General features: G+C 37.8%; 1 protein-coding gene across 1 annotated transcript in view; it reads right to left on the bottom strand.

The window, feature by feature from the left end:
* Nucleotides 1–26,952, bottom strand: part of LOC148874127 (tRNA synthetase class I (I, L, M and V) family protein) — a 62,271-nt gene that overhangs the window by 17,114 nt on the left and 18,205 nt on the right. Inside the window, exons 9-18 of the mRNA XM_088961588.1 lie at nt 23,992–24,150; nt 18,028–18,117; nt 11,788–11,921; nt 6,405–6,564; nt 5,977–6,060; nt 5,597–5,809; nt 4,794–4,919; nt 3,402–3,539; nt 3,204–3,307; nt 3,025–3,088 (exon numbers count right to left, since the gene is read on the bottom strand). Coding sequence (XP_088817714.1) covers nt 3,025–3,088; nt 3,204–3,307; nt 3,402–3,539; nt 4,794–4,919; nt 5,597–5,809; nt 5,977–6,060; nt 6,405–6,564; nt 11,788–11,921; nt 18,028–18,117; nt 23,992–24,150 — 1,272 coding nt within the window. The remainder of the gene's footprint in view (nt 1–3,024; nt 3,089–3,203; nt 3,308–3,401; nt 3,540–4,793; nt 4,920–5,596; nt 5,810–5,976; nt 6,061–6,404; nt 6,565–11,787; nt 11,922–18,027; nt 18,118–23,991; nt 24,151–26,952) is intronic.

Below are 26,952 nucleotides of genomic sequence, written 5' to 3'. Positions count from 1 at the left end.
AACAAGAATATAAGGCATAATGAATTGGAAAGGATAAATCAAGCAAACAACATTTCTCCTGTATCATTTCAAACTGCACATAATGTCAATAAATCAATTCTGCCTGTTTGGATTAATACAATCCCTGTTACTTTATTTTCAGGTTTTATTTACAATGAGAACCATCTTCTTTATGTGCTCCATTAATACTATCCATGTAAAAATATGACAGATGTTCAAATTGATGAATTCTAGAAACCCAAATTATGGTATCCATCACCTGGTAAATATTATATGAGTCATCTCATATAATATTTAAGTGGTGAAAATTTTCCACTGGAATATATAGTACTCATACTGAGCAAGTGATGCAGGACTGATATGATCCAAGGCAGGACTACTAACAAATTTGAGGGAAACTAACAAATAAATGATGATCACACGAGGTTAGGTCAACGGGTTTGGGATTGAGAGGCCAGATGTAGGTTTAGAGGGTTGACAAGGGTTTGTCTAGGGTATATAGCTGCATTAAGTAAGACGTGGGGATTTTTGAAAACTGATTCAAAGGAAGAAAAATGAACCTTAGATATGGGGATAGGTGAAAAGCTGTGTGGGCGTTGAGACTTAAAGGAGATGGAGAGGAGACTTACCTGGGATCAACACAGTCCTTTAGTTGATAAGAAATTACAAGGGGAAGGCGCTAAGAAATCGCCTGACAGAACAACTCGCAGAAACATCAACACTCAAACTCAGTTTCAACATCTCTGACCGAAAAACAACCCCAACAGAATCTTCCTAAAGACAGAATTATTCATCCCCATCAAGATCCTCATCCAAGCCTCCCTCAACTCACGCCTCCCCTCCTTCCTTTACAAAGGTCTTCTTATATCTCTCCTGTTTTTCGAATGCATCAAAAGATTTTCTAGCAAACATTTCACCACCTAAGAAAAATAATCCCAAAGCCTTGCCAACCTCAACATCCCTATTTGCAAGTTGCATCACATCCAGGTCTCCTTCAAAACTGTAACTAGCTTCTATACTTTCCTTAAGGCATCACAATTCTCCTTATCTGTTTCTTTTTACTTATGTCAAAAATATGGTTTAAAATATGAAAGTTTGTATTAGATGTTCAACATAGGTGGAATTCCACCTATTCTACGTTAGAAAGTTATATTTCATACAAAGATAGTCTTGGTAATTTTTATAATGGGAAAATTCCATGTGATATTATAACTGATGATGACTAGGAAATGGCAATTTGCCCAACTTTTGGACACAAAGACTTGTGCCCCGCTTCCTCCTCTCGACTCGATCCCCCTCCTTACCCCAATCCACAATTCCCAAACAACCATCAAGGCACCCACCCACCACAAGATCATAAATGTCAGCCATTTCCAAAATACTCTCACCTTCAACCTCTGAACACCAATCCACCTGACCCTTCATTCAGCTCCCCCTGAATCAAGTCGAACCATTTCTTCTTCCTCCCCCAATCAAGCCCCACCACCTTATCGTCATCCAGCCAATACATGGGAAGACAACTAAATAGAGATTGAACCACTCCTACAAAAATCAGCACCAGGGACATCACAATCAAATGAATCTTTGCAACTTCCACCAAAATTCTAGCTGAAGCTAAGCTCTTCCACCCAATTGTTTTGAGGCTATGGGTGGCTGAGCTCAAAACTTAGACAAATAAGATAAAGAAGAGAAAAATAAAGAAGAAAAGCCTAGGAATCACTCTTAGGGGTCCCCTCGCTCTAGGATCCAAAATTAGATCTTTTTTAAAATTAAATTTAGATCTAAAAATCATTGCCCATGTTTTGCAACTTCATACATATATAGACTGTGTAGGGTTAGCCAAACTAATTTCTAAATTAGGAAAACTCAAATTCAGACTTCTTACCACTCATAGACCCACTTGAGAAAACTAATTCTTAAATACTTAACCAATGACTTTAAATTTAAACATGCTTAAACTATGACTACATAGCTGAATCTAATAGGATGGACCTAACATACAATAGTCAAAATAACAAAAAAGCCCCTACTGTAAATATATATATAAATATATAAAAAGTCACAAAAAAGACCTCCATCTGGACGTAAGGCTTTTGATCTGCCCATGGAGAAAATTGCATCTTCCACTTCTTGCTCCTCAAACTGCCAATCCACTTCCATCGTCAACTCTTTGCCCAATACTTTTTTGAGTCCTGCCTCCCCTCGAAAATTCTGCTATTTCTTTCACACCACACTGTCTAGAAAACTGCTGTAGGGATAATGCTCCAAGATACTGTACCAGCCTTTATTAAACCCCACCAAGCACCTATGAATCCCATCACATCAGCTGGGAAGCACATCTTAACCCCCCAAACATATCCAACATTCTTCTCCAAATCCAGTATACAATTACTAACAAAAAACTCTAATTATAGAGAAGAACAAGGCACAAGAGAAAACCCAGAGGGATCAGTGCTCCAAATTCTGCTGTGAGGGGAAGAAAAAGACTTGTTGATGGACGAAGCAACTGACAAGTCAAAAGCCCTTGAGGCCTCTTCTAATCCTCAAGTACTAGACCAGACAATGAATTGAGGAAAACACACATTGAGAGACAAGAGCCATACTTTACAAAAATGGGAATTCTTCCTCTAGAAGCATCTTCCCCTATTGTAAATCTTCCCAAGTTTTTGGTCTATTACTACCACAAGATCCATACTTTACATGAATCAGGAAGATAGAAAGGAAAGAAGAAATCAAATTCCAGGTAGAAGCTGCTAAGGAAGCTCTTGCATTAATGCCTGCATCCCAGTCATTGGCCATCAACCATTGGTGCTCATAACCCCCCGTCTGTTTTCTTTGTGAGGCAAGTGGGAGAAAATCTACAATCTACTTCCACATTTCTCTCTCTCTCTATTAAGCAAAAGTGTAACAATACCATATTGCAGTCCATGATGGAATATACACATCACAAGAATGCTAAATGAAATTGATTAACATTATAATTAACAAAGAAATTTAAATCATTCAAAAACATTGACAACAAACCTCTCTTAGTTTTCCAGCAATATCCTCAAGAAATCCCAAATCAGGATGAACTACAACCATCTCCCTGCAATTTTCAAAGGAAAAGGAAAGGTTGCAAAAGATGAAAATGAAGGAGGGGGGTTACACAATATGAACATGGAACAATAAGAAAAGAAAAAAAGACAAAACTAAAGGCATACTTAAGTGGTGTTTTCAGAGGCTTGTTGTGACGTTCACGGATATTGCGTGCAAGATCAATAACTGTCATCATTCTTGCAACACTTTGTTCAATGCGTTCCTCCCTCTAAACAGAGATAATTAAATATAAAATAAAAGGAAATATAATAAGGAAATAACTTGGATGAAAAGAACTATGGAAATGCAAAAAACAACTTTACCTTTCCTCCTGCTTGAGGAAAACTGCAATAGTGAATACATTCCTCCGATCCATCACAAACCTTGCGCATGTTTTGATAAAGAACCTCAGTGAAGAAAGGCGTAAATGGTGCCATCACCTTACATGTAGTAAGGAGCACCTAAGGTTCATGTATCAGGGGCAACAAAAACATCAGAAATACAATTACAGTGGAGGTAATGAGCCTATGAGATATATAATTTGTATACCCATGAGAACAACTATATGTTAACAGTTTTGTCAATAATTTGATTTTGAAAACATTAGAAAAGTACTATGATCAGAGGTAAACAATAAGCTCTCCACTAAATCTGGAAAGAAAAGTAGAAATCTCTCTGCTAATATTTATCTTTTATGTACAACTAGTTCAAAAAGATAATAGCTTCCAAGTGCCAAGTTGCATTCTCTTGTTTTAGAATGAACTCCCAGGCAAATAGCCATACATCTCTGAGAATAAAAGATCAGTCTTAGAGAAAAATGATAAGTAGTATTGACCTCAAAGGGGTAAAAGTGATATACGACAAGGATGGTCAAAGCCTTGGTGTTTGGGTTAGAATAGGTACTGTTATTGCTTTTAGTAGTTGTGGGTATGCCAGTGATTTTGGATTGTCACATTTCTTGTGATTTAATTTTGAAGCCTAAAACATATCTATTTGGCATGATTTCTATGTTGTAGAAGGTTTTTTTTTTCAATTAATTATCTGATCAGAGCAAGAACTTATAAATTGAACTTAATTTGAGAGAGTAACAGCTGCTTTCTGTCAAGAAAGTTTCTGGCAGAATGGATTTTAAAAATGTTATTTAGTTAGCTGATAAAAAAGAATGTTATTTAGTTAGGTGTTCTCTTGGTTCTTAAGTCAGGGTTCTAATTCTTATAAATACCTGTTACAGAAGCATTATAGCGAGCTTTTATTATTGAATAATGTTTAATTTATTCATATGATAGTTTTCTCGATCTCTTTTCAATTCAAGAGGCTTTCTTGTGCATTCACGATATTTGTTAATGGGAATGGGATATCGAACTTGCCCTTCACACCTTAATGCTTAACACAACATTAAAAAGTAACTGAACCACACTATGTCAGAAAATAATTGCTTTTTCAAAATATTTCATTGCACTTGGGTGCCAGTATTCCAAATTACAATTTTAAACATATAATTCAATGATGCAAGGCATGATTTACAGGAGAAAGATAACGATGAACCAGCATGGAGAAATGATGACTTGTATCATGTCACTAATCTGATTATCAAATACCAAATGAATGTACTAAGCACTAGAACAGGATAACTAATGAAATTAAATTGCATAAATGAAACATGTTAAAGAACATGCATCTTGTAGAATTCACGTCAACAGATAAAACCTTCATACATGATAAAGAGTTGATAGTGCCATTTTGCAGTCTTCTTCTCCTGTTCGGCCTTTTAGTCTCTTACGATTAAACCGCACGTATATATTTGTTAGGTTGTCTATAAATTTCAAGAGATATGGTACCACCTGTAGAATACACATCAAACATATACATATATACATTACCAACAGTATTCACATAATCACATCCTTATCAAATGAAGCTTCTATGTAGCATTGAGATGGAAACTTCATAAAGAATGTGCGACACTTCAAGTAAATTCCATATATGACACTTTGTCCTTGCCGGATCAGCCTCTGGCATGGCATGCATTTAAATAGAATTCCTATGGTCCAAAGGCTGGCACAGGAAAGCATATTGAGACTTCAGGTCCAGCTCCAGGCCATACCAATAAGGGTCTATGGACTCAAAATTCAATGCTAAACCCAACCTTGGATTAAACTTGCAATACAAAATGGAATAACCCTTCAAGCGTGTCAAGCCTGTTGGACCAGCCCATGCCATAGGGATGCTATTGGATAAAGCCTAACAGCTTATCATTCTACAGCATTTTCTTTTTCATCGTCTTCCAACTCGATACAAAGTGTTTTTCTCACATATTTATCATTGTTGTGTGCTTTTCTCATATTCCTAAATGCATTTTTTATATGCCCACAGCTCAGCAATATGACACTGATCCAGACTAGTACCTTAAAAATTATTGGAACCAAATCTTTTTCTGGACTCAAAACACATTCTAGTAACATAGAAGATATTTTATGTTTTCAATTGTTGAACTTTAATTTAAAGGTAAGCACAGAACCGTGTAAAGTCGATATGCATCCATTTCTTGACGGACAAAGTGCACAAGACTCTCAGTGGCAGAGTTGATCCATTGGTCAAGCACATTTGGTGACTTCTGAAGAGTGACCATGTCAATAGGTACAAATGACCCAGACCCCTCAACCTCAAGTCTCTTAGCATTCTGAACAAGGAACCTGTATGCATTATACCATGGAAGAAACACATCTTTCACCTGCATATACATTAAACAGTCAAGAACAAAAACTTAAAAGGTCTGTTAGATCACAATTAAGCTTTGTAAAACCAAAAAAATAATATAAAATGAGATCATGTAAAACTCAGTTGCATAAAAACCTAGGATAGTAATGGAGCACGTGTTACTAAACACAGAAGACTTACAACACCATATACTCCATCCTTTTTGAACCTTAATGGCTCTGCACGTACAACTGGAGAATTAATAATGTATAATCGCAAAGCATCCTGTATAAAAGAAAAGGTACTTTAGAGCACAACCTATATATATATATAGTTGCCTTGGTCCATGTCAACTTATTCTCTCTCCTCCCTTGTTTTCCAACCCCCACAAAGTATTGTGATTTCTTTGAATTTTGGAAGAAAAAAAATAAAAATATCAAGCATGAGGCTATTTAAGGTCACCCTCAATAAATTCAGTTTCCTTCTTAGGAAACAAAATCCAATCACCTCCCTTGCAGAGCATGGGCATGGACATTCTTTTAACACCACTCTGAGCATTATACAGGTCTCTTCTAGATATTCTAGATTCAGGAAATATCCAAAATAAAATACACCAACTGATAGCTTACAGCTCCATAATCGCCTATAACTTCCATAGGCGAAGGGTAGTTCCTCAATCTTTTACTCATCTTTTTCCCATCCTCAGCCAGGACAAGACCATTGCAAATAAGATTTCTGAATGCAGGTTTTCCAAATAATGCAGTGGACAACACCATAAGAGTATAGAACCTGCAGGCATGGAGAAAAGGTGACACTTAAGTACTAGTTGTTCCTTAAAACTAATACACCATGAGAAAGTAATTAGACATAAGAAATTTTATTTGCACAGCTCGTTTAGCAAGTTCTTAAATATACAAGCTGTTATGTTTGTACAAAAAGAAAATTGGTTGAACAAATAATAATGTACTCAAATATAGAATTCAAACAGCCCATTTGGATTTTTTTGATAATATATAGAAAAAAAAGAAAATTTATTCAAAGAAGAAGAAAGGAAATACAAGAGAGATGATAAGGAATTACTGACAAGCATATAAAAACCAAAAAAAAAAAACTCACTTCTCCTGACTAATCAAAGCCCCAAAAAGAAAGAAGCCCCTAATAGAAAAACACAAAACCTCACAACTATACAAGCTAAACCCACCCGGCTCAAAACAAAAAACAATCCTTCTACCTGAACAAAATCCTCTCTGATTCTCTTGAGGTTCTTTTTATTCTTCACATTCTCACTTGAACCAATCCCATATAAACCCATCTTCAACTTGGTAAAAGACTGGTTTGTTTTCTAACACAAAGACTGCATTTTCCTTAACAATTTATCATTTTGTTGAGAATGTGTATTTGGCTTTAGGGGTATTGTTGTCTTTTCCTTTTTTGTATTTGGGCACCCTTATAGGGACATGGTTGTAATTTCAGATTTATCATATAATAGATATTCTGGGTGTGATCAGTAACACCCAAGTGCTCTCCCGTAACTCTTCTTCTTCTTTCTTCCTTCTCTCTTCCTACACTCGACAATTTGGTACCAGAGCGGGAAGAAGCCTCGGACTAGATCCTCTGCCAACTCCAGAACTCATGAAGACCTACTGACATCAGACCGCCGCCGGATGACATCAGCAGTCCGTACAAAAACCGGCAGCAACCCTTGAATCTGATATACTCTGGTTCACCCCGATTTTAGGGTTATTGTGGTATGGTTCTCATCTTCATCTTATGTGTCTATGATTTTTCCTGGATTTTACAATAAAAAATTACAAAAAAATATTGGTTCAATGTTTGGACGTTTTCTTCCTTGTCTGAGTTCGATGCATGCTTGAAACTTGTTGGTTTTGGTTTACTTGGCATTGCTAAAGGTATGGGAAGTTGTTTCACATCCTTATAACCTCTGATCTTTCTATGGGAGGTCTTCTTTCTTCCCAATATTGCCTCCAGTTCAGTTTTGGGCCTCCCATTGGATTCCAGCCCAGTGTTTCCCATCTTTAATGGGTCTTGTGCGTGTTGGTTGGTGGTTGTGCTATAGAACTGTTAAAAGGCCTACCCAACTCAAATGGATGTGCCTAAGGAGTTACAAACCTCTTCCGGAGTGCTGCCAAGTAATGTCGATGTCTCTAGTGGTATGATAACCACTGTAAAACTTGATAGAACCAACTTCCTAGAGTGGTCTCAATCAGCCAAGCTTACTATCGGAGGTAGGGGTAAGCTGGGATTTATTACTGGTAGGGAGGAGAAGCCAAAAGCTGATGACCCCAAACTTGCTAGATGGGAACAAGATAATTCCTTGGTTATGTCATGGCTGGTGGGCTCAATGCAACATATTGCCCGCAATTATATGTTCCTCTCCACTGCCAAGGATATTTGGGATCGTGTTACATCCACGTACTCTCAAGCAAAAAGTACAGCCCGAGTCCATCAACTCCAAAGAGAAGCCTGTAATATACGTTAGGGGGAGAGGACTGTAGCCATGTACTTCTCATCTTTGCAGTCTTTATGGGAAGAAATGGATCATTTGGAGAACTTGCAATGGAAGAACCCTGAGGACGGTGAGTATGATTTTACCCGACAACACATCTTGAGTGCAGATATTGTTTCCCTTGCTACTGCATACTGCTTAGTGTAGGGAGAGGAGAGTAGAAGGGCTGCTATGATGCAGACCTCAATGATGAATCATTCTGCCTACATGTCTTCAAGGTCCAAGTCGAGTACAAACAAACAGGGTACTAATGAAAAGCATGAAGATGCGTGGTATGTGATTACCACAAGAGGCCGAGACATATGAAAGATAGGTGTTGGAAATTGAATCCACATTTGAAGCCTAACAAGTTTAAAACCGCAAAGAAGGGTAAAGCTCATCTTGCTACTGTTGGAGCTGACTGCCCTCCTAATGTACAAGCTCCCACACATGATTCCTCTGATGTGATGGAGAAGCTCAAGATTCTGTTGACTCAGCTTGAGAAGTCAGGGCTCTCTACCTCTACTAGTTCCTAGTAATCCTTCCAGTGCTTTTGCAAAATCAAGTACTGCACTTACTTGTCAATCTTCTCCTACTAGCTCCTTGATTGTGGACTCTAGAGCTAATGCACATATGATTGGTATGTCTTCCCAATTTACCTCTTATAAGTTGGCTCTAGGGGAAGGAAAAATCACTGTAGCTGATGGATCTCAAACCCCTATCTCTGGTCTGGGGGAGGTTAAGCTTACTCGTGATCTTTCCCTGAGCTCTGTCCTTCATGTCCCCCACTTGTACAAGAATCTTTTATCTGTTAGCACTCTTACCAAATCTCATATCTGTTCAATGACCTTTTTCCCTTCTCATTGTGTTTTTCAGGACATGAGAACGGGGAGGATGATTGGAACTGGACATGAAGTTGATTGAGTTTACCTTTTTCATTAAACCTCTGAGTAAGGATTATTGTGCCAAATTGATGTCATGATGAAAATTTGAGTTTTTTGAAGTTGTGGCATTGTCGCCTCGGTCATGTGTCTTTTAAGGCCATTAAATTTTTGTTTCCAAACTTATGTCAGTCTAAGTCTAGTTTGGGTATGCAATGTGAAGTTTGCCATCTCTCAAAACAATGTAGAACTATATATCATACAAGTAATAGAAGGAGTGGTGTTGCTTTCAACTTAATACACACTGATGTTTGAAGCCCATACTCTATTCCATGTATGGGCTGCTATAAATATTTCATATTGTTCATTGATGATTACTCTAGATATACTTGGCTTTACCTGATGAAGAGTAGAGATGAGGTCCCTTCCATTGTTCAAAACTTCTTCAAGATGGTGGAAACACAATTTGTAAGGCAAATCAAGATAATACGGCCTGACAATGCTAAGGAGTATTTTAAAAAGCATATGCAATTATTCCTTGTTGAAGGAAATGGAGCAATTCATCAAAGTTCATGTTCTCATACTCCGCAATAGAATGGTGTAGCAGAGAGAAAAAACAAACATGTTGTTGAGGTGGCAAGAGGCCTTCTCTTCCAGATGAATGTACCAACTCGATTTTGGGGAGATGCAATTGAAGCAGCAGTGTATCTCATTAATAGACTTACTTCGCGATCCCTTTCTCTTCAATCACCTCATCAACTTTTGTTTCATAAGGATCCTATTTTCAGTTTGCCTCTCAAAGTCTTTAGTTGTAGCTGCTTTGTTCATGACATGAGTCCTTCTCGCTTGAAACTTGACCCTAAATCTGTCAAATGCATATTTTTGGGCTACTCTCCAGTCCAAAAGGGGTACAAGTTCTTTATTCCCCATACTAGCCGAAGGTACGTATCTAAGGATGTTACATTCCGTGTGTCTACTCCATATTTTCAGTCCATTCGTCCTTCTCTTCAGAGGGAGAGTGTTTGTAAAGATTGGACTCCTTTTTGTTTTCCTGTTCCTACCTCTATGGACATTCCTGGTTTGTCTTCCCCTTGTAATAACAGTATTCATGTTCCTCCTCATCCTCTCCAGCGATCCTGGCAAAGTGGTTTATAAGGCGTAAAAGGAAGGATACTCCTAAGGCTGAATGTCCACAACAATCGAATCACCTGATTCCAGGTAACTCTGAAAGCAACCATAAACTTCCTTCTCCTATTATAATTGAGCCTGATGTCTCACAATCTGACCTTGACCTTCCCATTACAATTAGAAAGGGAAAAAGGAAATGCATTGCCTACCCCATCACTATGTTTCTTATGATGCTCTTTCACCCTCCTATCATGCATATGTTATTAATATCTCCTTTGTTTCTGTTCCTCGTAATGTTTCAGATGCAGTTCAGTCACCTCAGTGGAAGGATGCTATGAACCAAGAGATAGAGGCTCTCTTAAAAAACCATACCTGGGAGATTGTTCCTCTTCCTGAAGGCAAAGTTCCAGTGAGCTGCAAGTGGGTATATACCATTAAACATCGGGCTGATGGATCAATTGAAAGATAGAAAGCTAGTTTGGTGGCAAAAGGATATACCCAAACGTATGGGATTGATTATCAAGAGACCTTTGCTCCATTAGCCAAAATGAACTCTATCTGAGTTATTATGTCTCTTGTTGCTCATTATTCATGGCCTCTATATCAGATGGATGTGAAGAATGCCTTCCTAAATGGAGATCTTCAGGAGGAGGTACATATGGATTTACTAGCAGGGGTAATCTTACCCAACAGTGAGGGGAAGGTTTGTTGTTTAAGAAAATCTCTTTATGGGCTTAAACAGTCCCCTAGGTGTTGGTTTGATAAATTCAAGAAAGCTATTCTCAAAATTGGGTTTACACAATCACAATCGGACCATACTTCTTTAAAATATGGTTCATCAACTCTTCCTTTCTCAGGAATGAGAGCTATGTTGGGTGCTCTATACTTCTTTAAAATAATTAATCATGTGCAATTCCTTTAGGGCATCTAAGGCCCCTCCACTATGATCTCCCAACACCTATTATAGAAATTGAACCACCAAGCCCCAGTGACCTATCCCCATAATTCCCCATCTTTTAAATCATGTACTTTCATCAAAAGGATTTAAACAAATCACCTAATCAACATACGAGAGCTCTCACATCAACCCCTGCAAACAAAGGACTGTAGCAACATGCTTCAACCAGAAATCTTTTTGCAAGATTGAAGTTTCCCTTCCCCGATATGATTTCTAAATCATATCGGAATAAAGAGCTCTCAAGACAGGCAAGGGTCCAGCTTTGAAGAGTTCATACAACATAGGAATTTCTGTAAAAAGAAATATAGGAGAATAAAACATTCACTGGTGGATAATCAATGGGCTAACATAGAGATATTCTAAATATAATTTAGGGGAAAATATATTTAGCAAATAGAGAGCAGCATTTCACAATCTGGGAGATAGCTTATGTTCAGGCCTAAACAAACAAAACTAAAAAAATAACAAGTAAAAAAGCTCAGCTATGAAAACCATTTCCAAACAAGAGTTTTTTTCATTATTAAAGAAGAGAAACTAACCAGCCACGAGTTTGATCAAGCCCCTCAGCCACAAAATGCCCAGGAAAATTATTTTCAAATAGCTCAACATTCTCAAATGGATAATGGATATATGCATACGGCATGGATCCACTCTCAAACCAGCAATCAAAAACCTGTGAAGTAAAGCATCCATAAAGTGAAAACTATGCAAAAAGAGAAGCCAACTGTTCAAAAAGTGAGAAAGCAGGACACTGTGACAATAAATTGTATATTTACACGTTCATGTGATACAAATGCACCTAAAAACTCAGGATGTTCTCAGATAAAGCTAGGAGTGAAAATGGATTGGATTTAATCTGATACAAATACAAACTCAATTCTTTTAAGTTTGATTTGGATGTACATTTAGCCATAACCAGATAGAATTCTCATACTGCTTCATTTGATCTGCTGCTAGTGTGTATATTTTAGTACTAAAATTCTTTAAAATTAAATTGGATTTGGGATTTAGATAGACTTTTTATTTATGGTACATATTTTTATTGATGCTTAATTTTATAAATTTATGCCCATATCTTAATCGAACAGATATCATGAGAGAAAAAAGAATCAAATTTGAATATATGTTTCACATATCAGAATACAATCTAATCCATTTGTAGCCAACATAAAGCATGGTATATGTTTTAACCATGCAGCAGAGAGAGTAAATAGAACCATGCTAAATGTAAAAATTTGAATGCATAGAGACAACATGGAATTTTTAGAAAACTAAAAGTGATGGCACATTGAGGAAAGGATTAAAGGGATATGTTTATTTCAAAATCTGTGGTGCCTTTCGGATGGTCTTTCTATCCATTTTGGTAAAGACAAAATTCTAGATAAAAGGTCCATTATTCTCCTTAGATGAATAATTCTCTCCACTTGAACAGACAATCTACTAAAGGTAACTCATCCATAGGCTACTGAATGCTTCTTTACTTGAATGTACAAGTCATAAAGGCAAAAGAACAGCATCACGTAGTTGTAAACAAAGATGTTTGTACAGAAAAATGTAATAATATTCTTGGCAAAAATAACAAAGATGTTAGTTATAACTTATAAGAACACTTACTACCCCCCCCCCAACCCCAGCCAGGAGAAGAACATTTTTTGATAACTGAAAGATAACTTTATTATCAAAAGATGAGGACAGTTACAAGCAACCCAAAAAGAGGCATGAGGTGCGACCTCCCTTAAATTGTGAAGAGGAAATCAAAGTAGCCCAGTACAGACATTCCCCAATGGCCCCTTGTTTGGCAAGATAATCAGACAAACCATTTGCTGACCTGCCCACCCAATGTAAGCTAATGTTCATTTTCCTCATTAACAAGCTAGCTTGCTTTAGGGCGTCCCTGTAGCACCAAATGATGGAATCTGAATCTGTTAACCATCCCACATCAACTTTAGAATCTCTTCAATTAGTAGATTCCCCACACCAAGTTGACTTTTAACCTGAATACCTTGTCTCTCAGCACCCCTCCTATACCAGAAGGGCCAGGGTTGCCCTAACTACTTCTATCAAAATTCAGCTTTACGCATCCTCAAGAAGGAGTCCACACACACTATAGTAACCCTTTCCTTCTTGGAAGAGCTATGTACCATAGCTGACCAATTCCTCCAAAGATCATCAAAGGAAAACAATTGGAATGATTTCATAGTTCTTAACCGATGAATCGCCCTTGTCAATATGCATTCCTTGACATTTAGGAGGCTTTATTCCTTTTGTTGGAAAATTCTTGTACTCCTTTCTTCCCAAATTGTCCAAAGTGCAGCTGCTATAATACATTTAAACATAACTCTCCCTCTATTTGTGGGACACACAAAAGCTGATGGATCAAACAACAGATTTACATCTCCAGGAAGGTTCCACTTGCAACCAAAAATCAAATCCGAAATAGCTATAACAAATGCACAGGAAACTATTAAGAGGCAAGGATTAAAATTTCGTAACATATTGGGGTGTATCAGCTGATACATATTGTACCAGTGACCCTCCATTATGCACCAATAGTGAGTGTTTCAGGGTTCGACCTATTTCAAGGGGTAGACAGGCCTTAAACCGACCACCCAAACCAGTTTGGAAAAAAAAAAAAACTAAAAAAGAAAGAAGAGGCAGCCAAAGATGCAGACCGATGTGCCCCATTGGGCGTACCAGCCTATATCGATATTTAGAACCTTGGTAGGTGGAAGCAGTCCTCACCATTAGCTTTGCAAAAAATACACCAATCAGGGGACAAACACATGAAAGGCATTTTCTTCTGCAACTAGTCCAAAGTAATTATTTTTCCATAAAACACCTCCTAGAAAAACACAACAATTTTAGGGGGAAAAAGCCTCGTCCAAATCTCCTTAAAAGGAAAGGCCCACAATATAAAGAAAGAACAAAGGGACTTAAAAAAGGAGGCACAACTAAAGGAACCTTTTTGATGGGGGGACCAAATCCTCTTGTTCAGTTTGTAAGGACCCAAGCAGACATTACAAAGAACAAGAAGGAGATTTGAAACGCAGTCAAGTTCATTATCCCCCAAACCACTACAAAAACCAAAGCTCCACCTTGATGATAGAGAGGGAATAGGAGAGGGAGAAAATTAGAAACAATCTTATACTTGAACAAGGAGATGAAATAAAGAGAGTGAAAATGGTCCTTGACAGCTGAATTACCCACCCAAGCATCTTCCCAAAAAGAAACAGAATTCCTAGAACCAACATCATACCTAACGGAGTTAAGAAATTGAGGAAGAATATTGTGAACTTCTTTATAAGGAGTAGCCAAGGTATCCCAACATGATACAGCAGCATCCTAGCCATTCTCCAAGCAACCATGAATACTAGCTATCACCTTATGCCACAACCTCTCTCTTTCCAAAAGCCATCTCCATGACCACTCCCCCTTCCCCAACAAAGCTACATTCTTAAGAACCAAATTTCTTATCTTCAAACCACCTTCGTTACTCTTGCACACTATCTCCGACCCAGTGTTTTAAAAGGCATGGGAAGTGTATGCCTGGAGGCACGCCTCCAGGCAAGGCTCACCAAAAACACCCTGAGGCGTATGCTAGAGGCACTGACACCTCGAAGGCGTACGCCTCATGCACTTTATTCATCTTAATACAAAAGATTTTTATTAAAAATAAAGAAAAATGAGATTCCCCCTTCAGCCTTATTCCTCATAACCCCCCCTCAATCTCTTAAGGAGGCTTATGCCTATTGTGTTCTGAACTATTCTTCATGCCTCTAGATAGAGGAACGCCTCGCATCACGCCTCCGCATTTTAAAACATTGCTCTGACCTTATTAAGTAATCCCTTTTCTCTTCCTCCAGCTCCCAATTAAAGTTCTCATTAATTTCTCCAACTTCTTAGCCTCCCTAGAGGGGAACCTAAACACCAAGGTAATAAACCAACTAGTTAGCTAGAGTGGCTCTTATCAAGGTTACTCTACCCTCTAGAGAAATATAACTCTTTTTCCATAACGCCAGCCTTTTGTCAAACCTATCAAACATTGAAGTCCAAATGGGGCTCTCCTTTGGGTTAGCACCCAGAGGGAGACCTAGATAGGATAATGACCAAGAAGCAATGGGACATTTCAAACACTCTACCATAGACTCAGTAGCCCTTTCATCATATTTATACCCACCACATAGCTCTTATCCAAGTTTATTTTCAAATTGAAAATGCTTTGTATGTTTGATTTTATTTTTAAATTTTCATTTGAATATGCTTTCCATGTTATGTTTATGTATTTTAATTTTAGATAATAGATTTTTTAAACCATTAATTTTAAAATTTAAGTTTATACTTCTTATTAATATTATGTTTAATATCTTTTTGCTATTTTTTTTGAAATTTTTGGTTTTTGAATTTTCTAACCATTTTATTTTTTTAGTAAATTTTTGTATTTTTGCACCTTGCTTCAAAAAAGTGTGTGCCTCGCCTTGCGCCTCTCACCTCAAGCACAAATTGGCCCTTGCACCTTGTGCTTTTAAAACACAGGACGTGTTATTCAAGGGACTTCTTAGTATTGACTTGAAATGATCCACAAACCACCTAGCTATTTCATCATTATTTGTGACTTCTTCATAATCAAACTCTAACTTAGCAACAAAATTCTTTCTCCTCCTCCTACTAGCCAAGGCATAAAAGTACTTAATATTCCCACCCACATTCTTGATCCATTTAGGTCTTGACTTCAACCTCCAAGAGATCTCCATTAAAAGTACTTCTTCTGAATCCTTCTTGAGTTTTCTTCCATCTTTCTTTCTCAGATTCATTGTCCTTGGGGACTTTTTGTATCTGGCTACTCCTCTTGATCTCCACACACTTCTCATGCATCTTTTATCTAGCCTGCTAACTTGGTTTCCTACAACACTATTATATCAAGCTTCTCTCTTCTCAGAAGATCCTTAACTACCCTTCTTTCCCATATACTCCCCAAACCTCTCACATTCCAACTGATAATCTTCATTGAATTACAAGCTATCAGTAGACCCCTCTTTAAACCTGATAGTTCCTTATTTGGGAGCCTTTTTTTCTCTCCCAACCACTTAACTCAATATCTCCCACAATATCAGAAATTAATCTCTCCACCTCTAACCAATTTTCTTTCTCTCCTCATTCTCGTTAACAGACTCTCCAACTTCTGCTACCTCCTCACTGTTCTGAGTGCTTGTAGATTGTCCTTTCCTTTTTGGAGTTGCTCTTGTTCCTTATTGCTCATCCTATCTAAGACCTTGCTCTCCTCCAAGGGAAGATAACTATTGTCTATAAGACCTACTATTGTATTGTTAGATTTTCCTTGTAGAGTCACAACATTTTTCTTATTTAAAGAGCTCTCAAACTCAGATTCAATCAGATGGTCAAACTAGTCAAGGAGAATGCTTTCAGGATCCTTTTTTTTTTACTATTTCACAGACTGAACAACTAAAGTGCCAGCTATGTGAGCTTTCACGTTTAAATCTTATCTGGATATAACAACATTGCAACCTACTATCATAGTTGTCAAGACAACGCCTAGGCACCCTTTAAGGCTCGCCTCACCTAATCGCCAAGCAGTTTTGTACTTTCTATTATAAAATACTTCTTTATTCTTTATTTTTTGACATTATAATTATAGAATAGACATCATTAAAATAAAATATTCATTTTGTGTGTTTATATACTAATTTCTTTTTATTACTTTCTTATTTGTTAGGGTTTAATCAACACAAACACCTCTAAATGCTGTATTGAACCCTAAAAGACTTCAAAACCTGAACCAATGAGTAAGGAAGAACTTAAAATTTTGTCTAATCAACACATTTTCAACATGAACTCTATATCAAAAATAAGGGTTCAGCCCCTATATTTTTTAAATTTTCTTTTCCTCCTTTTTCTTCTCATGAATATGTTACTTTTCTATACTTCAACATGAACTCTATACTGAAACTTATAAATAATTATTAAGGAAATATGGTTATGGTACCTAGGGAATTACCTTAGGATCTATGTTTTATACAGAAAAAAATCCATCGCCTAGATGGGCGCCTAGGCGACTAGGCAACAAGGTGCCCCCCTGTCGCCTAGCCTCGCCTTGGTACCTTTAAGAACCATGCCTACTATATGAGAAAACTCAAGCTGCCCAACCAAATGATAAATGTGTATTTCAAAGACAAGCTGATCATGCATCAGGCTACATTGGGTTCTAGAATCAGAATCATACAACAAGCAACATTTCTGTAACATAAAAACATGACAATATTAAAGTATCCACCTTGAACCAAGTGTGACTATGTGAGATTGGTTTACACGCGTCTCAAACCGCAGTCCCATGCCCGGATAAAGGAAGGATGTGTCAGGTTGGCAGACAGCACTAAAACGTTTGCCAAACTCTCATTGTCATGTATCCCAATTTGTCTTTTTGTGCAATATGGCACTGAACAAAACAGAATGGAAAAAGAGGATCCATGTGGTCAAACCCCCATAGAGTTGGCACAAGGCTTAATGATGATGATCCACCTTGAACCAAGTTCTAGTGAGAAAACTACTAGTACAAATGGATTTGATACTTTAGACTGCAGATTTTCATATATACAAGAAAATTACTACAATTATATGGCCAAATAGCATATATTCTCTTCCGTTTCTACTAAAAGCATATTTTAGAAGCATTAAAATTACAATCAAAAAGATACATACAATAGGCTAATATGATCATAGCACCAGATTGTATGTACAAAGCGCAGAGATAGTATTACACTTACATCATCAACACGGCGAAGAACACCAAATTCAGGACCACGACTGGAAGGAATGGTGATATGGTCAATCTTATGCCGATGCAGGTCAGTCACCTATGCACCAGAAGAAAATAGAATGACAAAAAGAATATCAGTATAAATAGAGATAAAAAAATTAAGCAACATAATGTTTTATATAAATCAGAAGGAATCTCCAAAAACATTCTTCACTAATGCAGGAGAATTTTTAAATCACTTTTGTTCCATAAGTGGACAAAAAAACTAGCAGAAATTATGCTGAAAAATGTATTTCAGAATGTAAATAATCACTTCTGCCATATTACTTATAGCCACATCTAAGGCTTAAAGCTAAAGGCTTCTCAAAGACATTCTCAAGAGACTGTAAGAGATCCATCACTAGCAAAGTTTCACCGATGCTAATCCCCCCTTCTTAGCCCATGATTCCCAAGAGATCCCTGAAGGGTGACCCATCACCATTTGTTAAATGGTTCTATTCTTGTAATTGCTAGAGCATAAAGGGAAGGGTATTTATCCTTTGAGGGTAGATCCCCCAACCATAGGTCTTCCCAAAATTCTCCTTTCTTCCAGAGGAGACATCAACACTTAAGGTAAGAAGGTTGACATGCATGCAACAGACTTCCAAGGACATTCCAAAGTGGATGTAGCATTTAAAAAAGCATCCCAGCCTATAAGAAAGACCAAGAATGTTTTTAATAACAGCTACCATAATTTGTCTATATCTGAAGGGAACCTCCAAAGCCACTTGCCTGACAATAAAGAATTCCTCAAAACCAATCTCCCTGGTCCTAAACCCTCTTCTTCCTCGTTTCTGTCCCACAATATTCCAACTTATCAAACAGTTTCTTGGGTTCACCCAGCTCTAATTGAAATCTTGTCGTTATGTTTCAGACCCATTTACTATCCACATCCTATAATTTGATCGAATGGATAAGCACTAGATCTTGATATGTTCTTATGGAGTGCTTATTCATAAGCCTCTTTCTAGCACTTTCCAAACCTCCAACGTGCCAATTGACTATGCTCATATTCAATTTTTTATTTTACCCCCTTCTTAATCATTCTGTCCTATTTTTTCCCTGCCTACTAGCCCTCTCCCACTCTCTTGCTTCACATAAGAAATGTTGCACTTAAAGTTCTCTACTTCGTTTTGCTTCTTTCTTCTCATGTTTGCCTCACCCCCTTCTTTCCCTTCAAGTTCAAGAATAAAACTTTGTTTCATGCAAAGTGCAACCCCATTTGATTTGCAAAGACTTGAAGAGGGTCTAAAGATTGGAAGTCCTTTACATGGTTATAGGTTTGGTTTGGTGAGGGTTTCAACTGAATTATCAATACAACAGTCATCACTCCTAATCCCCTCATTAGTCAACCTCTAAATTTTCTACCTCCAACAATTCCTCAAGTAACTTCTGAACAACTCTCCACACCCTTTCTCCATCCTCTTATTCCCAAGCACTACACTCCTCCATCTCATCCCTTATGTTTCTTCTGTAAAGTTCATCTCTTATGTTTGTTTCAGAAACAAACAAACTGTCATTTCAATATCTTGGCAGCAAAGAGGTTGTATACCTAGAGTAACTGCAAGATCCAACAGCTGTGAGCATGGCAAACAAAGATAGACAGGGTTGAGATTACCTTGAAGAGAACGGGTATCAAAAGGATGAGGGATTGGGCTCACTGTCAATTCTGAAAGTAAGTGCCCTTAGACTGGACAAGGTTGAGCCTCCTTCAATATCTTTTCCAGGAACTCTTCTAAATCTCAATTCCTGTCATTTCATCTCCTTTCTTTTGTCTTCCACCTCTAACACTGAGTAGTGATGACTTTTCCATTCATGTACACCCTGTGGTAGGTCTCTTGCCTCTACAATTGTGATCTCCAGGGTTTATTCCCCTAACTAGACACCCTGGCACTCTCTTCTCCATATATTAATACTTGTTCTCCTGTCCCTACCCTCACCTTCCTCTTGTACCTCCCTTGTAAACAGTATCTCCATACCAAGTGAGTCTTATGCTTTGTCCACCTCACTTTGCTACACCATATATACACTTTCAATACTAGATGTTTCATCCAAGCAGAAGTCTTCATAATTGATCCATCAGGCATCTCCCCCATCGTCTTCTCCTCCCTTGCACAATTAGTGTGGGTTAGGTTTACCTACATGCTACAATGTGGTGGATGGTAGTGGCCTCCGTTAGAGGATCAACTTGCCACTATTTACTGTCATATGTCAAGTTCTTCTGGATGAAGAAGGTAGACAGTGACAACTGTCTAATAAGTTATTGATAACTTCTTTATCACCAGCATGTGATCACCTAGAATGTCACATACCTCTAGTCTAACCAACCCCATCTTGTTCACTTCGATCGTTTTGGCCAGCTCATCTTCAACCTGAAACCCATAGTTTTCAAGGTGCCAAGGCTAGGCTAGGCGAGCATGGGGCACCTAGGCACCTAGGCGATGGAATTTAAAAATAAGAAGCCAATGGATTTCTACCCCTTCAGAAGTAGTTTATTTTTATGCATTCTGCACTTACTTTTGTGCTGGTGTTTCTTGCAGTGTTTCTTGATGAGAACAATTACTAAAACAAAAGAAGAAAATGAAGAAGAAAAGTAAGGGGAGGAGCCCCTGTTCTAGACCCAGAAAAGCTGGTGAAAAAATATTAAAATAAAAGAAAAATATGAAACAGAAAAGAAAGGGATCCGCCCCTGTTTCAGACACCAATGATGAGAACAAAAAAAAAAGCTGAAAAATGCAATAAGTTAAGAACAAAGAAGGGGGCGGAGCCCCTGTTCAAGACCCAGAAAAAATGGTGAAAAAATTTAATAAAATAAAAGAAGAATATAGTGAAATGGTGAATAAAAGAAGGGGCAGAGCCCCTATTTTTTGTTCCAGAAGTAGAAGATGAAGAGAAGAGGAGGAGGAGGAAAGAAGGGGCGGAGCCCCTGTTTTTGTTCCAAAATAAAAAAGGAGGGGGAGCCCCTGTTTTTGCTCAACAAAAGAAAAAGAAGGGGCAGAGCCCCTGTTTTTTATTCCAGAAGTAGAAGACAAAGAGAAGAGGAGGACGAAAGAAGGGGCGGAGCCCCTGTTTTTTGTTCCAGAAGGAGGAGGAGGAGGAGAAGAAGAAGATGAAAGCATACCTTGTATGTGATTGATTTCCCTTTGTTCTTCAGAGGCATACAACTTGGAACCTTGACAAGGATATCTCTCGAACTCTCTTCGTATTCCATATCTCCCAATTAAGAAGATTAGAAATTAATAAAAACTTATTATAATATAAAAAAATAAAAATAATGATTCGGTGCATTAGGTCTATACTTATATTATAAACTAATAATATAAAAAGAATATTAAAACAGGTAACAGGAAAAAGGTTATATACAATCACTTGAGACCATATGGCGTTTGGGCGAGGCGAGCCCCAAAAAGCGCATACACGCCTAGGCGTCGCCTTGACAACCCTTCATCTCCTTCCTCCGACACCCAGTTGCAAATGAAAATCAAATGACTCTCCTTATCCTCATCCTTTTCATGTAACTTGCCCCTTATATACATACCCTAATGATGCCCTAAGATTGATCAGATGACTTGTTATAAATCTTGCATAGCTCAGCCCTTGCATTTCCTCAATGTGTTCCTTTTATTGGTTGAGGCTTTTTTAGCCCCAAAAATTATTCCCAGTGGAAGGGTGGTTGCTGTTACATTTTATTAATGAAGCACAGAGATAAACCTAGAAGGGAGGACTTAAATGCCTCTCCCCTCAAGAAAAGCTATACAAGAGGTCAATCAATTCGCAATAATACATAAAATCAAAAACCATCTGATTGAGCCTGCACACAAAAGAAGAAAGATCATGTGGTTGAGGCTGATTGTGTTTGGGGAACATGTTTCACTCCTAAAGTACAAGCCTTTATATGGCAGATTTACCTTGACAAGGTCCTCAGAATGAAAATAAATTCAGCCCTAATCCCAACTATTTGTGCTCTATCAAGAGAAAGGTTTTCTGTCAACTTATAACTTATCAGATCATTTCTTACCACTTAACAGACCATGTTGTCTTTGCTCCTTCCCTTGCTCTTTTAGAGCCATCTACTTGCACCATGCCACCCCTCAGTGATGGTCAATACACATGACTAAACCAAATTATCTCAGTCAACATGTACAACAAGAAGGAAAAACCAGTCAATCATATATTCCTTGACTGTCCAAATACTTCTTCCTTAATCCATGTGGAATTTCTCCTTTCTCTGTTGGTGCACTACAGCACCTTTCATGCTGTGTTTTCTTCTTCATTGGATTGTTCTATAAGAATTGAGGGAGCAAATTTATGGAACATAGTTTCTGCCAGACTTGGAGCAATGTGGAAAGAACAAAACTTGGAGGATCTTTTAAAGAATACAAAGGCCTTTCATTTGAATATAAGGAAAATGCTCCAGCCATCTCATGGACCAGGCTAAGGCTTAGGCTTTGTCTGCATTTAGAGACTTCAGAGAAGGAATTTTGTCTTCAAGTGGCCTGTGTTGTGGGTATTGAGAGTGGTAAATTGCAATGCATTTGGGTGCTATTTTTAGCTTCACCCCCATCTATTGTATATATTACAAATAAATTGATATACATATGAATGTAATATATAAATATAATAATAATAATAATAATAATAATAGTGCAAATCAGGGTAAACTTAGGATTGGAGATCAAGAGATAACTCAAAGTGACCTACCTTTTCTAATACCTTAGTTTGACAAGACAATTCAAAACCAAGAGGAGATTGAGGAGGATGTCACCCATAGAATTAGAGCAACATGGGCAAGATGGAGGGGTGCATTTAAAGCTTTATATGACAAGACGAATACCACTTAGAATAAAAGGAAATTTCTACAAAACAGTTGTAAAGTCAGCTATGCTGTATGGAGCAAAGTGTTGGGCAGTCGAGAAGCAACATACCCAAAAAATAAGTGTGGCAGAAATGCATATGCTGCAATTGGTGAGTGGAAAAAAAAAAGGATAGGATCAGAAATTCAGTCAAAGGTGATAAAATGAGAAAGTAGACTTAGATTGTTTGGTCATGTGCATAAAAGACCACCAACAGCACCTGTAAGGAGTGATTCCGATGCAGTAAGACTGGAACAAACTAACACAACACAGAAAGAGAGAGAAGAAGGGGTAGAGAGAGAAAAGAGAGAGAAATCCCAAGGAATCACTCCAAAGGGTCCTAGAATCACTCTAGGGTTTGTAGGAATCACTCCATACAGAAAGAGAGCTCTAAAGAAATCTTCATTCATTCATTAGCTTCAGAAAGAAGAGAATACATCTATTTATAAAGTGACTTTGTGGCCCGAAATACCGTTTACCATGATTACAAAAATGTCACTCCTTGTCTTGTGCACCAAGAAACACAATAACTTTCCATCCTAATGTAAATAAACTGAAAATTGAAAGACAAGCCCCAGTAAACTAGAGAAAGAAGATGTTATAGCCCAGACCCCACACAGGACTAGTTAAAATGACGAAAATACCCATACTTCCCAAATATACAAAAATACAAAAAAAATTAAGAAATTTCCAAATTTGATTCTTCAGCTCCTGCATTAGATTCGTTGCAAGTTGAAGGAGCTAGAGGACTAGGGGTAGACGAAAAAGGACTTGGGTAGTAGTAAAAATTGTTGAAGCACAAATTATTTAAAAAAGGATATGGATTTAAACAGAATGGAATGGCGAAACAGGAGTCATGTAGCTGACCCCTTATATTCAGGATAAAGCTTGGATGGATGTGGATGTGGATGTGGATGTGGATATCATTAGATAGATTAACAAGTGAAAATGTACGTGTGTTGCATTTGGTTAATAGCAGAAAAGATAAGTGCCCTGCTTTATATATTAATAAACAATTTTTGTTTACATATAAGAATAAAAATAGAAGAAAATAATAAAAAAGCATAGCTATGCCAAACCTTAGCACCAGAAAGCTTTTCAAGTTTCGCAATGGAATCCATGACTATTTTTTCCTCTCCATCATCACTAATCCATACAGGAAGAGGGGTACCCCAAAATCTACTTCGGCTGACAGCCCAGTCTCTTGCATTTTCCAGCCAGTTGTGAAAACGTTTTTCCTGTAACATAATAAGAGAAAAACCTAAGTTAAGAATGCAGGGAAAAAATATCCAAAAATCAAATGCATTTATCTTCTCATCACTACGTACAAATATACAAGTTTACATACCTCCTTTTTCTAGGTAAACAAGAGCGTGCATGATAAATGAAGAATTTATTAATGGAATAAACCACTGTTACAGAATACACTTGGATTCTGTAACAGATTTTCCCTATTTGCCCCTTGCTTGGCTAAACAACCAGCCATAGAATTGGCAGATCTCCCAACCCATTGTATTCTAACATCCAAATTCCTCGTCAAGCATTTGAATCTTTTAAGTTCATTTTTGAAGCACCAAACTGTAGTCTCTGATTTTTGTAGCCACCCCAAAACCACCTGAGAATCACCTTCTATTAGTAGCTGCTCCACTCCTAGCTGTACAGAAAACTGTAGCCCTTGTAGTGCAGCTAATAATTCTGCCCTCATGGAGTCCCCCTTGTAGTGTGCATGTTAAGCATGCATATAATGATGCTATTCATACATAAAAGGCCCAAAAGATAATTTATACAACTGAGCATTGCAGAAGGATAGCATCTAATGCCAATGGATATAAGATAAACTACACAACAAACAGCTATCAACACAAGAGAGAGAACCAAAAAGGTGTTGATGTTAAAGATGATGAATATGAAGAATAATATAGATGTAACCAAGGCACTTGTCTTTCCCATGTCAAAATGCCAATTGATGTTGGCAAAACAATAACAATAAGAGTTTCATATTCTGTATATTCGATTTATAATATGGCAGGAAAATACACCATGGATAAGGTTAGCAAAGGAAGTACACCCTAGATCTTATGAAGGGTACAAGGAAGCTAGGAGCTAAACCTGTTGACACACCTATGGATGTCAATCATAAACTTGGGGACTGTAGTGGTGAGCCCTTGAAAGATCCAAGGCAGTACCAAAGACTTGACACACCTATGGATGTCAATCATGAACTTGGAGACTGTAGTGGTGAGCCCTTGAAAGATCCAAGGCAGTACCAAAGACTTGAGGGCAGACTTCTCTATTTATCTATGACCAGGCCTGACATTGCATGTTGTGGGTTTCCTCAGTCAGTTCGTACATGCACCCAAGGAGGTACACCTATAGGCAGCAAACAGGGTTCTCAGATACTTAAAGAAATTCCCAGGGACAGGCCTTCTCTTTAAGAGGTATGGACATATGAGGGTAGAGGTGTACACAGATGCTGATTCGGTTGGTTCAGTGCATAGGCAGAATACAGGGCTATGTCACATTGAGTTGCGGAGTTATTGTGTATCAAGAACCTATTGGGTGAATTGGGATTTTCCTTTGATGATCCTATGTCACTTTATTGTGACAATAAAGCTGCTATCAACATTACAGCCAACCCAGTTCTCCATGATAAAGCCAAGCTCATTGAGGTTGATAAACATTTCATCAGAGAGAAAACTGAGAAAGGACAAGTGTGCACTCCATACATTAGCTCTAAGGAACAACTTGCAGATGTTTTTACTAAGGGATAAAATTCATTGTGGCGTAATAATCTTTGTGACAAGTTGGGGATGATTGACATATACGCCCCAACTTGAGGGGGAGTGATGTAATTTGTACTATATTCGACAGAGGGCATTTATGTCTTTTTCTCCCCTTTTATTTTGTACAGTCTCCATAGCCTATATAATCTAAATCTTCCACCACCAGCTAGAACTTTTGGCTTTCATATCTCTCTCTTCTCTTCTTCCTCTTCTCTTCTTTTTTTTTTTTTTTGATCAATAGCACTAAGCTTTATCAATAAAGAAATAAAAACTAGCTTAAAACAAAAGAAGAGGTAAAATATCTTAACTCCCCATCAACAAAAAACAAGGAAAGAAACTAAAAACTAGCCCAAGACAAAGAATCCCTAAACGCCCGTTGCTTGGCTAACCCATCGACCATTGAGTTAGCACTTCTCTTCACCCAGTTGTACTTCACCTCAATATCCCTACTCAGCCATTTGAATTTTTTTCCTTTCATTGTTGTAGCTCCACAAACCATTGTTGTCTCCCTTCAGCCAACTAATCACCACCTCCGAGTCACCTTCAAGGACCAAGCATTTGATGTTTAATTCTATTGCTCTTTGAATTCCTTCCAGAACTGCAAGAATCTCCGCCCTAAGAGAGTCACCCTCTCCAATTGGGCTTGAGAACATGGCAGTAATAACCCCATCCTCATTCCTAAACACTCCCCCAATCCCAAAAGGCCCTGGATTCCTTAAGCAACTACCATCAAAATTCAATTTTTTGAATCCAAAGGGAGGAGGGGACCAATAGGACCTAGGAATCCTCTTACCAAGGGCAGAGGTAGCTATCTCTTTCAAATTTCTCAATAAATCAGCCACGGAATAATCTGATAACAGCTCCATAGATTCCAGCCAGTGAGCTACCCTTAAGTGTATTAGTTCTAATAAGTTTTTCATGGTTCTTTCCTTGTCTGAAATGATTCGTGAGTTCATCTCTTCCCATAAGGACCAACACACTGCTGCCCTGATGCTTCTCCACATAATGTTCCCTCTTTTCTTAGGCCATCTAAAGAACGAAGGAGAGAACAAACTTCGCACACTCACGAAGGGATTCCAAATACACCCAAAAAGGGAGAAATCCCACTCCCAAACAGTTTTAGTAAACAGACAAGTAACCATAAGGTGGTAACCAGTTTCCCCATCAACTTTGCATAGAGTATACCTATTGGGAAGTAAACAAGAATTGGGTCTCTTTTTCTAAAGCAAGTCATTTGTGCAAATTCTTTCCAAGAAA

Source organism: Nelumbo lutea, chromosome 1 (genome assembly GCF_056320005.1).
Source record: "Nelumbo lutea isolate HS-2025 chromosome 1, American lotus-T2T, whole genome shotgun sequence".
Lineage (NCBI taxonomy): Eukaryota > Viridiplantae > Streptophyta > Magnoliopsida > Proteales > Nelumbonaceae > Nelumbo > Nelumbo lutea.
This window is presented reverse-complemented; position numbering and strand designations above follow the sequence as displayed.